Raw genomic sequence first — 13989 nt, forward strand, 5'->3', positions numbered from 1 at the left:
CACTCAAATGAAGCACATAATCCAATTAAAACATATTCTATTCAACTATTTTTTCCCCAGATTCTTTGCATATTTCACTTTGAGGACCAATATTTTTGCTGAAAAAGAGGTCATAGTCCAATTGTGGCATAGTTGTGATGTAGTGTGAATTTAGGGGACAACTCCAATGAGGAGTAAGACCACTAGGATTGATTTTTTATGGTCACCCTTGCCCTTCAAAATTGACAAGTTTGGTGAAATATAGCAAGTGTTTTTTTGTATTTTAGTGTAAATTTATAGGGGCATTTTAGAATTTTGCACGGATTTTACAGCCAAAATGCTCAAAAACAAGTGTGACACCCATCAAAAAGCAACTACGAGGACCATGGACCATTGAACAATGAGCTCGTGATTCAATTCATGAGACAAGTGCAATATTCTTAAATAAAGCATGATTTCGATCCAAGATAGCAACCACCATCCAAAAATCCAAGCAATCTCATATGAACTAGTCATTAAGAGTACATATATGTATTGCATTATTAATGGATCCTACTATATCAAAATTTTAATTTTTGGCCAATAGCAAAGTTTTTCCCACTAATAACAATAAGATTCTATGCTGATAAAGTATGATTCATCAATGAAAACAGTTAAAAAGCACGGTATTGCAATTATTTTATTGATGATGTTTAGCAAGGCATCAAGTCAAACTATTTTTGGTCACATAATTATTTAACATTATTAAAGTTTTCAATTGTGCAATCCTTGTTTTTGTAACATTGCATTATTTTCCATCTCTAAATTTGTATAAAATTCACTAGGCTATAATGTAAACGATGTATTGTGTGGACTATAATATGTAAGCAATGTGCATGTGGTCGTTCCTCTTAAGCTATATACGTGAAGTGACATTAACCGAAAATGGAGAGCAATATTTTCATGTGGATGTTATACATGCATTGTTGAAGTGTGCAAGCTCATAAGAGCATGTGAAAGAACTGAACATGCTAGAATTAGAAATGCAATACTATCTCGAAAATGAAGATCAACTCAGACAAGAAAGGCTCAGAGAATAGGAAGAGTAGAAGACAACACTTCATACGTAGATAGAGGAGGCATGTCTAGTAGTAGAAAGGGTACGACAGACCCAAAAAACAAGACTACAGTGGAAACTCAAGCTATGTGAAGTGAAAGAAGAGGTCACCAGGCTACAAGCAGAACTCGCCAAGGTGAAGGCTGATGCAAAATTTGCCATAGAAAACACAAAGATGTCGCCGGTTGGTGTGCCAAAGGAAAGGACGAGGAGAGCTACTCGTTGAGGTCTGGAAGTTTTAGGATGCCAACAAGCTCTAAACAAAGAAAATGAGCGCCTGAAAGATAGACTAGCCAACAGCTCTGTAGCCCTGTGGGCCAGCACGGACAATCTATTCTTTGAAGCCTCCCATATGTAATGTTCTCAAAATAGAGATAGAATAAGGTCCATACTAACCAAGAAACACCTCCCTCCGGAACATCCATGCTCTCAATGCTTGTTCTCTCAGACTCTAGGGAAAGAAAGATGTTCCCATCGTAGATAGTTGTGTTTTTCTAATCAGCGTATGTAGATATAGATGTTTGCATTTTGGTGATCCAAAACTCCTCCTTTTGCTTCTTGCATTAATAGTCTTTTCTTGCTTGCATTGATTACTTCAAGTTGCATCCAAGTGTAGGCATGGTGGGCTGATAATAGATGAAGGAGAAAACATAGCACATGTAGCAGAGGAAAAAATGTAGCTTATGTATGATCTTATGGTGATGGATAGTAGAACACGTAACTTATGTAGCAAAAAACGTGCAACTACACGTATGACAGGTAGAGGCAGCACAATAGTAGTGGGTAGATGTGGATAGGTGAAAGTGTAGCCATGTGTGGTGCTACATGGTGGATAGAAGAGGCATTAAAAATGCGCAGTAGGACATAGAAACCCTAAAAATGCAAAAACCCTAAAATAATTAAAACCCTTAAAAATGCAAAAAACCCTTAAAACGTAAAATCCTAAAAATGCAGGACTAAGGGTGACTAACATAGCCGACATAGTCAGACTAATGTAGGGTGGTTGACATAGTCCGAACTTACATACAACCACCCAGAGGTACTATAAAGATAAGGATTAGATAGCTTCTATTATGGATTTTATCAATTTTTAGATCTACCTTCATTGTTATGTGCACCCTTTGTATATAGTCCTCCATCTCAGTGTCTTGCATGGTCACACGATCTAGGTCACAGGAGCACATAATAGGTGGAAGGCAATTGCCATCAATTGTAACATTGGATTACAATAAGAAGTTTTAACATTGGGGGTAATGCACAAGTTGTAATTTCTTACAAGTACAACCAACAACAAGCAAAAGGGTAAGAACTATTTTGTTGATGGGCTTGTGAGTTAATCTTCAACCAATAGCGGTCTATGGAGGGCATTTTACCCTAAAGCTAACACTAAGGAAGATTTTGACGGCTATGGCCTAGTTTGAGAAGAGATGTTTATCACTGGTGCAAGAGCTATGAGCCTTGTTAGAAACAAGGCAGAAAGGTTTTACAATATGAGGTGCAAAAGAGTATTGTATCATATGGGGCTTTTGAAAAGTGAGGATTGGATGCAATTGGTCCTTTGGGCTTACTGCTAGGGGCAAGACCTACATCTTGACCGAAGTAGACTATTTCACCAAATGGGCTGAAGTTAGATGTGTGAAGAATATAACTGGTAATAAAGAGGTAGCCAAATTTGTATTTGAAGACATATGTGCCAGATTTGGCATGCCATTGGAGCTGTTGACAGACCAGGGGCCTAGATTCAGAGGAGAGGTTGTATAAGAGCTCATGCAAAAATTACATCACACAGAGGTACTCTCCTCCTTACTATCCACCATGCAATGGGCTAGTAGAGAGATTCAATGGAGAGTTTTGCACTATGCTAACTAAGTGTTTGGAAGAACATCCCAAGCAATGGGATTTTCATATTTCCTCATCTCTATTGGCTTACAGGACAACTATCAAATCAACTACAAAGTTTTCACCTTATCATCTTGTTTTTGGGAAAGAGGCCATGATGCCTATAGAGGTTGAGATTCCCAGTTTACAATTTCTTTTGAAACATCAAGAAAGGGGTTTAGATGAGTATGTAAAGAGGTTGCAAGATCTTCAAGAGTTGCAACTAGCTAGAGAGGAAGCCTTGGACCATTATATTTAATTAAGCAATCGGAGAAATGAGAATTTCAATCAGACTATCAAGGACAAAGGTATCAAAGAAGGAGATCTGGTGCTCGGGTACAACAAGAAGTTAGACAACACCTTCCATACCAAATTCTAGATTAGTGGGAAGGTCCCTTCCAGAATGTACATATATATGAGAATGGTACTTATCAACTAGCTGACTTGGATGATCAGCTACATTCCAAAATAGTTAATGGTTATAGGCTAAAGCCATATTGGTGCATAATTATGACAATTCAGAAGGATTCAGAAATGTTGGATACCAACCTACCTAGCGATGTAGATGATCGACCTGATGCAGCAAATTCTTGTTTTTTGAGTTGGTACTTTTCTTTGAGGATTATTTTGGTGGACCAACATGTTGTAGTTGAGCATGAATACTCTAAACATGGGGGTTGGGCAAATTATGATATGATTTTTTGTGCCCAAGTAATATGCCCAACATGTTGTAGTTGAGCATGAATACTCTAAACATGGGGGTTGGGCAAACTATGATATGATTTTTTGTGCCCAAGTAATATGCCCAATACAAGTATTCATCAAAACCCCAAAACTGAAAATAAATTGTCGTGTGTGTGTAGGACCTTAGAGAATAAGGACTGATGCATGGCCACCTACTACAACTAGTGAACTGATGTTATCAGCTCCTGTGAGTGAAGGTGGACTGATGCATGGCCACCTACTACAACTAGTGAATTGATGTTATCAGCTCCTGTGTGAGTGAAGGTGGAACTACTACATGGATAGCTAGAGTTAGGGGTAGTTGTGACGAAATTGAGAAGGCGATGCATGGAATTGGGTGGTGATGGTGGAGTAAGAGAAAAAAGTGCATTGTTGTAAGCAAGAAAGGGAAGAACATTGAGAAGAAGGGAGATAGTTGAATTTGGAGAGAGCATTAGTTGAGAAGAGAGTGTGAGAGCCAAGGGGACTTTTTTTATGTTAGACCTTTGTGAAAGCTACTGATGTATGGTGATTTTGTGTAGATGATATGGAATTTGATTGAGAAGTTTGGTTCTGACCAGAGCAGAGAGTGCAAGAGGTGATAGAGGATCTTATAGGAGGTTGGTGCCCTAGGATCTCTATGAGCTACATCTCTATTAGAACTTGGGTGGGTCCAAGGCTTCGCTCAATTGCTCTTGCTGTTGTTGGGGATGAAGGCCTATAGGGTGTGGTTGCAGAGCCCTTTGTTACTTGTTTTTGTGGGAATTGAAGGAAAAGGCTTTGGATAGTTTTGTTGGTATTCCATTGTTTCTTGAGGCTCTCTTTCTCTATTATTTGAAACCCAGGTCTCAAGGTTGTTGAGACAAGCTCATTATTAATAATCTATATGCAAGAGGTTCCTTATGTTATTTTGGATGGATGAGTGGATTTTGCTCTACTTTTGTTGTCTTGTTTGATATTATTGAGAGAATATATGTGTGAGTGAGGTTCTACGGTCTGGTGAACTAGGTCTGAACCAAAAAGCTTAGATTTTGAGTCAGTAAGACCTGACAAAGTCAGTTGAGTCAGCTAACTTTGTCTTAGTTAGTCAGTTGACTCAGATATTCAGCTGAGTGAGCTGAATATCTGAGTTAGACATCTATTGCTATTGAAAGGTGGGTCTTGTCTTGTTTAACACTTTTGTGAACTCTAGAGACTGACCATCACAGAGTAGTTAGAAGTTAGCTGGATAGGTTGGGCACTGGAAGTGGTCTAGGTGTCAGCAGTCGAGGACTGTTTCAGGTCAGAAAGGTGTCAGCCCTAATCAGTTGAGGATTAATAGGGGTCAGTTGAGGGTGTACGAGGGTAGATCTAGCCTCTTTGAGTTGAAGGGGAGTGTTTGTAGGGTTTGGTCTGCTGATTGTCAAAAGTTCAGTCAGTCAACAATAGTCGGATCTAAGTCAGCTAAGGCAGATAGTAGGTCAAAATCCAATCAGCAAGGAGTCAACAAGGGTGTGCTGATAGGCTTAGTGAAGCCCTAGGAAAGTATTTCAAAGTTAGTTGGGTTTGGAGGACATCTTGGGTTGCTCAAAGGACTTTCTTCTGGCCAGGATTAGCAGCCAGAATCTGAATCAAAGTGTAGTAAGAATCTGATAAGTTGGTGTCAGCATAAGGAGTTTTTGGTGGTGGTCAGCTAGGGCAGCTGATAGGCTTAGTGAAGCCCTAGGAAAGTATTTCAAAGTTAGTTGGGTTTGGAGGACATCTTGGGTTGCTCAAAGGACTTTCTTCTGGCTAGGATTAGCAGCCAGAATCTGAATCAAAGTATAGTAAGAATCTGATAAGTTGGTGTCAGCATAAGGAGTTTTTGGTGGTGGTCAACTAGGGCAGCTGCAGGTTTGTAAGTGAAAATCAAAGCTATGGGAGGTTAGAGATGATTTGGTGGTGGTCAGCTAGGGCAGCTGCAGGTTTGTAAGTGAAAATCAAAGATATGGGAGGTCAGATATGATTTGGGAGGACAATTGATGTAGTCACCTGGATGATTAGTTTGAAGAGTTTGGAGTGTGCTCAAGTATCCCGCCTATGTCAGCTGACAATCAGGGAACATCAACTAAGTAGACTGGTGCTTTGATTTGTTGTTTTGTGCTGGTGGTAGTTCCCTCCTCACGATGGTGTGGTCGGACGGGCTATAGAGACAAGTCTCCCCAACACATTAACGGTAGTTGCATCATTAATGGAGAACCCGTCACACCCTAAGTAGGAGTCTTGTTGGATCCCTAAAAAGCTTCTCTAGGCTCAAGTATATTATAAAGGAAACCCATGGATATGGGTTTTAATGTAGAAATGCCCACTCCTCCTCTAGCCCCTAGTAGTAAAGGAAAAGCTACACTATCAAAGAAGTGTTGGTAGGAAAATGGAGAGTGAAGGCATAAACTCTAGCCGAGCCATTAGAAATCAAACTCCCTAATGCCAAGCTAGCTAATCCAAGTTCAACGTAAAAGATAATGGTAGCTGTCGCAATCCCCATACCTACCGACCTGGAGCTACCCCTCAAAGAGCTTAAATCTTCTACTGCACCCTCTGATGTCCCCAAGGATTAAGCCCACCATCAACCCAATAATTCCCCTCTCCCTTAACCTCTCTTGATATCCCCTCTTTTGATCCCCTCATATCTTTCATCTCTTCTCAGACCTAGCCTTTGCCACTCCCGTTGTCCCAAAAGATGCCACAATTGGGTATGCAAAAGTTGATTATCTAAAGGTTATTTTTTGGTGACATTTTAAAAGATAAAACAAGGTAGAGTGAATTTAGGTGAAAGAATCATGTGATTCATAGAATCACAAGGAGGAGGTGGAGATTCGATAGATATATGCATTGAGATGAAATTATATCTAGATGCTCAACCATTTAATTATGTTATGGATTAATGAAAGTTAATTATCCAAAGGTTATTTTTTGGTGACATTGTAAAAGGTAAAACAAGGTAGAGTGAATTTAGGTGAGAGAATCATGTGCTTCAAAAAATCACAATGGAGTGGTTTGTGGAGATTTGATAGACATATTTATAGAGATGAAAGTGTATCTAGATGCTCAACCATCTAATTATAAATTAATGCAGACCCATTACCATTGTCCCATGTTGATTGTATGTTGATTTTACAATGAAATTGGGTCCTTGTTTGAGTCCATTATCTTTCTTTAATTTTGGTTAATTATGTACTAATTAACTTCATTAGTGATCATGACATTACTATTATGTTTTGATCCTCCTTATATCTAAATTTTAACTTAATTTACCCTTAATTAGACTCTTATTGGGTCTAATATTGGTATAGTTAGGTTAAATTAGGTTTATTGGGTCATAATTGGCTCCAATTAGGCATGAATTTACACTCATTTTGGTTTGATCGTACCAAAATGGATCCTTCTTCTCTAGGTGAGAGAATCATGTGATTCAAAGAATCATAGGGAGGTGGAGTGTTTTGTGGAGATTTGATGGATATATTCATGGAGTTTGATTGCGTGTTGATTTTGCAATGAAGTTGCCCTTGTTTGAGTCCATCGTCTTTGTTTAATTTTGGTTAATACTAATTAACTTCATTAGTGATCATGACATTTCTATTGTGTTTTGATCCTCCTTAGAGCCAAATTTTAACTCAATTTACCACCATTAATTAGACTCTTATTGGGTCCAACTCAATTAGACTCTTATTGGGTCTAATATTGGCACAATAAAGTTTATTGGGTTACAATTGGGTCCAATTGGGCATGAGTTTACACTCATTTTGGTTTGATCATACCAAAATGGGTCCTTTGATCTCCTCTCACTTGTTATTGAAGATAATAGTTTGTTGTATATCTTTAGGCTACTCCATGTTGGGCTATTATGACCATTTCTCTCACTTTTTGGATATCTTTAGACTACTCCATGTTGGTTGTTATGACCATTTCTCTCACTTATTGGATATCTTCAGACTACTCCTTTTTGGATATTTTATATGAATAATTGACTTTTTCTTCTCCTTTAATTGTTGTAGCTCATGTTAGTGGTTTTTTATGAAGATTTATAGCTTCATATGTAGATGAGGGTGTAGGATCCTTTGCTTGTGCAACTAATTGTTTGGTGTTAGATCTAAAAGTAGAGAAGGATTTGCTTATGGTGACCCTTCTTGTTGCAGTTATTGAAAAGGAGGTTGTCTCAATGAAGAGCTACTATTATGAGGTGCTTGTGTACTTTGTTGTTATTGGTGGATAAAGGTGCTTTTGTACTCCCATGATAGTTTTCCTTTTTTCCCAAGCAAGTAAGTAGGTTCTTGTGCTATCCCATTATTCAAGATAGTTTCTTATAGTTCCAAGAAAGTAAGTAGGTTCTTGTGGTACCCCATTATTCAAGATAGGTTCTTATGGTTACTTATGAAGAGTGTGTACCTATTTTAAAAATAGGTTCTTATGGTTACTTATCAAGAGTGTACCCATTTTAAAGCAATGGTTACTTATATTAAGAGTGTGCCCATTTTAAATCAACGGTTGCTTATTAAGAGTGTACCGGTTTTAAAGCAATGGTTACTTATTAAGAGTGTACCCATTTAAAAGCAATGGTTGGCGAAGGACTAGTTGTGGCATTGTGGACTTTTGTTACATTTTGTGATCCTTGTAATTACTTTTATTTTATTTAAGACTTGGTTCCATTTCCAAAATATATGCATGTTAGTATATTAGTACCGACGAGTCCCATAGTGGGTTGGATAGACGAAGGGTTTCATCTAAGTCGGTCCACCCTTGATGTAGAAAATATATGCATGTTAGTATATTAGTACCAAGTCCCATAGTGGGTTGGATAGAAGAAGGGTTTCATCTATGTCGGTCCACCCTTGATGTAGAAAATTATATAGGGTTTACTAGCTGTACTATCACAAGATAAAGATAACTTAGAGAGACAACTTAGAGAATAAGGTAGCATAGGTTCTTTATTATCGAGTTAACATGTTGGATGACTCAAATTTGGATCATGTGATAAGTATGTAGCCATGTTAAAGCTTGAGTTGCAACCTTTGATGTGTCCTCCATCAATGGCTTAGATAAGTGAATGAATCCTTTCAAGCTGCTTGCATTGATTCCATCCAGAGGTTTTTGTGGTCTAGGAGTGGCCTACTTGCATTTCCTTAGTATTCTACACCATCCAAGATTTTGGAGTGTATTTCTATGAGCTTTGTGGTAATGGCAAATTTTTTTAAGAGATGTACTAAGGAGTACGAGGTAGATCTAACTTTCTCTATCCCTTATCCTTTGCATTTCGGTGTAATCCTAGGAGTGGTCTGCTTGCATTTCCTTAGTTTTCTACATCATCCAAGCTTTTGGAGTATATTTTTATGAGCTTTGTGGAGATGGTGATATCTTGGGGCCTTACATTTGGGAAACCAAATCATTGTGTTGCCATTGTAGAAGCCTTGAATTTCTAGTAGACACTTATGCAAACATTATTGTTGATTAATGGTGGTTGTTTGTTGATTAATGGTGGTTGTTTGTTGATAAGGTGTCATGGAAGGGAGTGTTGGCATCATGCTGGAAGGTTTGCTTCACTTAGCAAGACTTTGGGGAAGTAGGGTTTTGAAGACTTGAGGGCATTGGCGACAATGAAGACAGTTGAGGGAGAGAATGGGTTGTTATCAAGGCAAGGCTTTAACTTAATGGGAATTAACAACACAAACTAGTTCTTTTTCATCACAAAGTGGCATTTGTCACCATTTTTGACATTGTTATTAAATTTGTCAAGTGGTGGGTAGCTTCTATCCACTCCCTTTGAGGATAATTGTGTCCTAGAGCACATTGGCATAAATTACAAAAAGTTTACATTTCCATTGATTATTACCGATGTATATTATTTGCTCAAATTTTATGGTAATGGATGAGAGTTTGTCTTAGCTCAAAGTCCTTTAGAGTGGGAAACATAAACCACACCCTTAGGGGTGTGACTTCTTGTTGGTTTGTTTTTTCATTTTGATGTAGTGATAGGATCAAATAGGTATGGCCTCTCTGATCTCTCCACTCCCCAAGTTTCAATCCATCAAGGAGGCCTCTCCTACTAGTTAACTCCTCTTAGCTTTTTTAATTCCAGAATTAGTCATAGAAGACCCTCCCTCCCTCCCCCTCCCCCTCCCCCTCCCCCTTTTCTTGTCCTCCAACATATTGAATTCTCCCATTAGAATCAAAGCATGGTTATACCTCCAAGATTGGTGCCACCCTTAAAGCCTCTCAATGGAAGGGTGGACAAAACACTGGCGCCCTTTTTAGGCTTTTCTTATAGTGAAATTGCTGTCACACAGTAAGCCTAGAAGAGGTGGGGAACATGTTTTGGTAGCCCCCACAACCTCTTCCTTGCCGCTTCAAAAGATGTGAATGGGGATTGCATATGGGTTCCAAAATAGTCATCCACTTCCCTGTATGGGGGGGAAGCCTCGAGGCTAGAGGAACCTCACAAACACAAAACCATGTTAAAACATTTTGTCATTTTCAATAAAATAAAATCGGAATGCCAGAGACATTCCTTTTCCAAAGGTCGGCCAGATGGAACTTTTGGGCGCCGTATAGCATTTCGTCCGTCCATGGCATCCAAGTGTGTATACACCATATGGTACGCGTGTTCTACGCGGTACAACGTTGGGCTTCTTGTTTCGAATTGTTGGATGATCGAAACACGGTGATGGAGAAGCCTGGCGATCGCAGGGCGCTCGCCCTTGGCCGTTTTCATACGCTCTCTGATGAGCTCATCAGCTACGTCCTGGAGCTCCTCGCAGCTAAAGACTTGGCAATCCTCTCTTGTGTCAGCAGGTGGGCGCCTTCTTTTCACGTAATTCAGATCTCGATTTTCATACTACAGTACCTATCTGCATATTAGCATGCACCAAAGGCAGGAGGTTTCCAACCTTAGTTTGCAAGCAGTGTCAATTTTGCTGGGCATTCAATGCTGAAATCGCCAAGTTATTAACTGGCACGCAGCCCAGCGGTGTAGGCTTGTGACGTGGAGGGGAGGTCCTGATGAAGTCAAATCCCGCAGGCCCCCATTACAACTTGTGGTTGCTATAACGCATGGCAGAAAGACCTAGCCGCCTCCAGGTGGGTAACTACAGAAGGATCTACCCAAAGAGGGAAAAAAAATCCCCAAGTTGATATAGTCCAATCACATTTCAACATCAAAGTCATGTTGATGTGGATTAATCATATATAGACATCAATGGCATGGGTCAATCATAGGTAGACATCAACGTCATGTTGATACTGGCCAATAATATCTAGACAACGCTCATCGAACGGGCACCTAGACATCGGCGGATTGACCAATGATTTTGAAATCGGGCTGCTGTTGTGGCGAAACTTGATCAAAGCATTTACTTGGACACTATGGACATAAAGGCGCATCAAAGCCATGTGCTGTAGTACAATGAAAGGCTTTTCATGCTTTTATATTGCTCAGCACAAAAGAGGATAAAGAAACAGCATGATTACTTATGTGTAAATGACTCAATAACATATTTTGAGTATATTGGGGTCTCGTGGTGTCTGTTTATATGTCATGTTAGATTTAGAATTCACATGTTACCAGTGCTAGATGGTTATTCCACTTTTGCATCCTGTATCTTTTGTTCTGTGATCTTGATTTTTTTGGGGAATCCCAACATCATTTAGCATTTTGGGCCAGTGGAAATATTGCCTACACATATGAAAAGAGTTATTGGTGTTGGTCAATGCAGCGTCTTCTACATATTTTGCAATGAAGATCCATTATGGATGAAGCTGTGCTTGCAAGGTCATGAGGGATTACTTAGATACACTGGTAGCTGGAAGCATACTGCTTTGAAAAGGTGAGTGCAAACTTTCAAACTACATTTTATTATTCTGCAATCAGTAAATTATGTTAACATGCTTTCACATGTCTTAACTGTAGGTGTCACTTAGGTCAGAAAGAGGCAAGGAAACATTTCAATGCTCTTTGTTAAAGAAATGAAAACATAAAGAAAGTAAACTTACTGACTACTTCATCATAGATGCTGAAAATAGTTGACCATAAAATCTAGATACAAGGGTGGCATGGAAGAAAGGCATGTGGCTTTGTGAGATAAGACACATGAATATACATGCTCCTTAGCCACTCCAATAAGAGTTTCCGGGTCATGATGAGTGGGCCATGGTGCATCATGAAATCTTTGCATGATCGTGTGAGGGCAAAAGGACGAAAGGACCAAAAGTATGAGAGATTAGAGCAAATCAACACAGAATGCAGTGAGTGAGTGTATATATGATAAAATCCAATACAAGAGCTCAGTTTGAGACTCCGAAGGAGCAGAGAGGGCTGCTGTCCCATGATAATGCAGAGGGTGGAGAATCCAAGGCAGATGGTAGGCTGCTGTCCGCTGTCCTGAAGAAATGAGCAAGAGAGGGATGCCATCCCGATGTCAAGGTCAAGGAGTAGAGAGGGGCTGCTGTCCCATGAGCTGTCGAGAAAACGCTGATGTGCTGATGTAAGCACTGATGATCTGCTGATGTAAGCAGTGATGATCTGCTGATGTAAAACGCTGATGTAAGCACTGATGATGTGCTGAAGTAAAACGCTGATGTAAGCACTGAATGTAGCAGAGAGGATGCTCAGCCTGTAGCAGCAGCTGGAGAAGATAATCGGCCTGTAGCAGCAGTAGAAGAGGATGCGCAGCCGGAAGATGCGACAACACCAGCAGCAGCAGAAGGTAACGATGCACTGCCTGAAGATGAAGGAGCACCGGCTGCAGCAAGACTCTGGGTTGTGATGTGTTTTCAAGTGAATAATGTTGAGTTTCTTTTATATGCTTGAAGAACTGCTGGTCGGTCAGGTTAAACTGTCGGCCAGCAGCAAAGACAAATTAAATACCAAAAATACCCAAAAAATACCCTTTTGGGCTGGATAAAATGGCATGTTTTCACACACTCCCTCTCAGGCCAAAAGGGGACTGCGAGAGAAGATGAAAAAAAGGGGTTCGAAGAGGATCATGAAGAGGAATGGGGCGTTGCTTTGTCGATGGTGTAGAACCGTGAGCTTGGGCGGTACTAGATCAATGCCACAATGCAAGAGGTTTTCACATGCATGAGTGCCCATTTTTGGGTTTTCATTCACACATGCGCCCCAAACACAAAAAACAGAATGCTATGCACAGGGAATGCAAGATGGTAAATGCAATACAGTGGGTTTTCACATGAGCTGTGCCCTTATGGGGTTTTCACTGACTCATGTGCCCGATACAACAATGATAAAAAATCTGAAAGGAGAGGAAGATCCCCCTCTCAATATTCGGAGGGTGATGGTGGAGGACTGATGCCGATCCGTTCGTGAAGATGCTCGAGGATGGGCCGGTTGACGGACTTTGTAAGGATGTCTGCATGGTTGTTCGCTGTAGGAATGTACTGAAGTCTGATGGTACCAAGCTCAACCTCTTCCCTGGTACAATGAAAATGGACACCCACATGCTTGGTATGGTTAGAGAAAATAGGATTGCCAGCAAGGGCAATTGCACTCTGATTGTCGACGAAGATGGTAGAAGTGGTGTCAATGGGGAAGAACCTGCAATGGTATCCTGCTTCTTGCTAGACCAAGAGAAAGGGGCAGATCCGAGGGAGTACAAATAACCACCATGAGAACGTCGGGAATTGAAATCACCGGTCCAGTCGGAGTCCGTGTAACCATGTAGGGTGATCCCACGGCCGTGGTGAAGTGCAAACATATAGGTACTTGCTAGATAGTGAACAGCCCTCATTGTTGCTGAACTCCAATGTGGCCCCTTAGGAGCATTGAAATACTTACTTAAAATGGATGTGCAATAGGAAATGTCAGGTCGAGAATTTGTTAGCCATCTGAGTTTCCCAACCACTTGGCGGTAGGCTCGCTCTTCATGTGGAGGTGAGTCCTCTTCCTTTGATAGTTGGATCCAATGGGTTAGCCACAGGGATAGCACCATCAGGAAAGTAGGAAGTAATGAGTTGAAGACAATACTTTTGTTGGGACACAAAAATACCATCAGGATGTTGGACCACCTCCATGCCAAGAAAATATGAGAGAAGATCAAGATCAGTCATCTCAAAAGTTCGTCTCAGCTGTGCCATGATATCAGCCACTTTGGCTTGATGTGAACGAGAAATGATGAGGTCATTGACATACAGTACTAGGTAGCAAACCATCCCCTGATCTGTGTGGATATAGATATTGGGATCACAGTGAGATGGTTGAAAACCTTGGATGTGAAAAAATTTATCGATGCGATGATACGACGCTTAGGGGGCTTGCTTAAGCCCATAAAGAGCTATATGTAGGTGGA

General features: G+C 40.3%; 1 protein-coding gene across 1 annotated transcript in view; it reads left to right on the forward strand.

The window, feature by feature from the left end:
- Window positions 1–10305: 10305 nt before the first annotated feature.
- The window catches only part of LOC147622643 (putative glycosyltransferase), a 29251-nt gene continuing 25567 nt past the window's right edge, over window positions 10306–13989 (forward strand). Inside the window, exons 1-2 of the mRNA XM_086822188.1 lie at window positions 10306–10480; window positions 11401–11511. Coding sequence (XP_086678314.1) covers window positions 10353–10480; window positions 11401–11511 — 239 coding nt within the window. The 5' untranslated portion in view covers window positions 10306–10352. The remainder of the gene's footprint in view (window positions 10481–11400; window positions 11512–13989) is intronic.

This window comes from Cibotium barometz, chromosome 28, assembly GCF_041138505.1.
Source record: "Cibotium barometz isolate CiBa-2024 chromosome 28, ASM4113850v1, whole genome shotgun sequence".
In the NCBI taxonomy this organism is placed as follows: domain Eukaryota; kingdom Viridiplantae; phylum Streptophyta; class Polypodiopsida; order Cyatheales; family Cibotiaceae; genus Cibotium; species Cibotium barometz.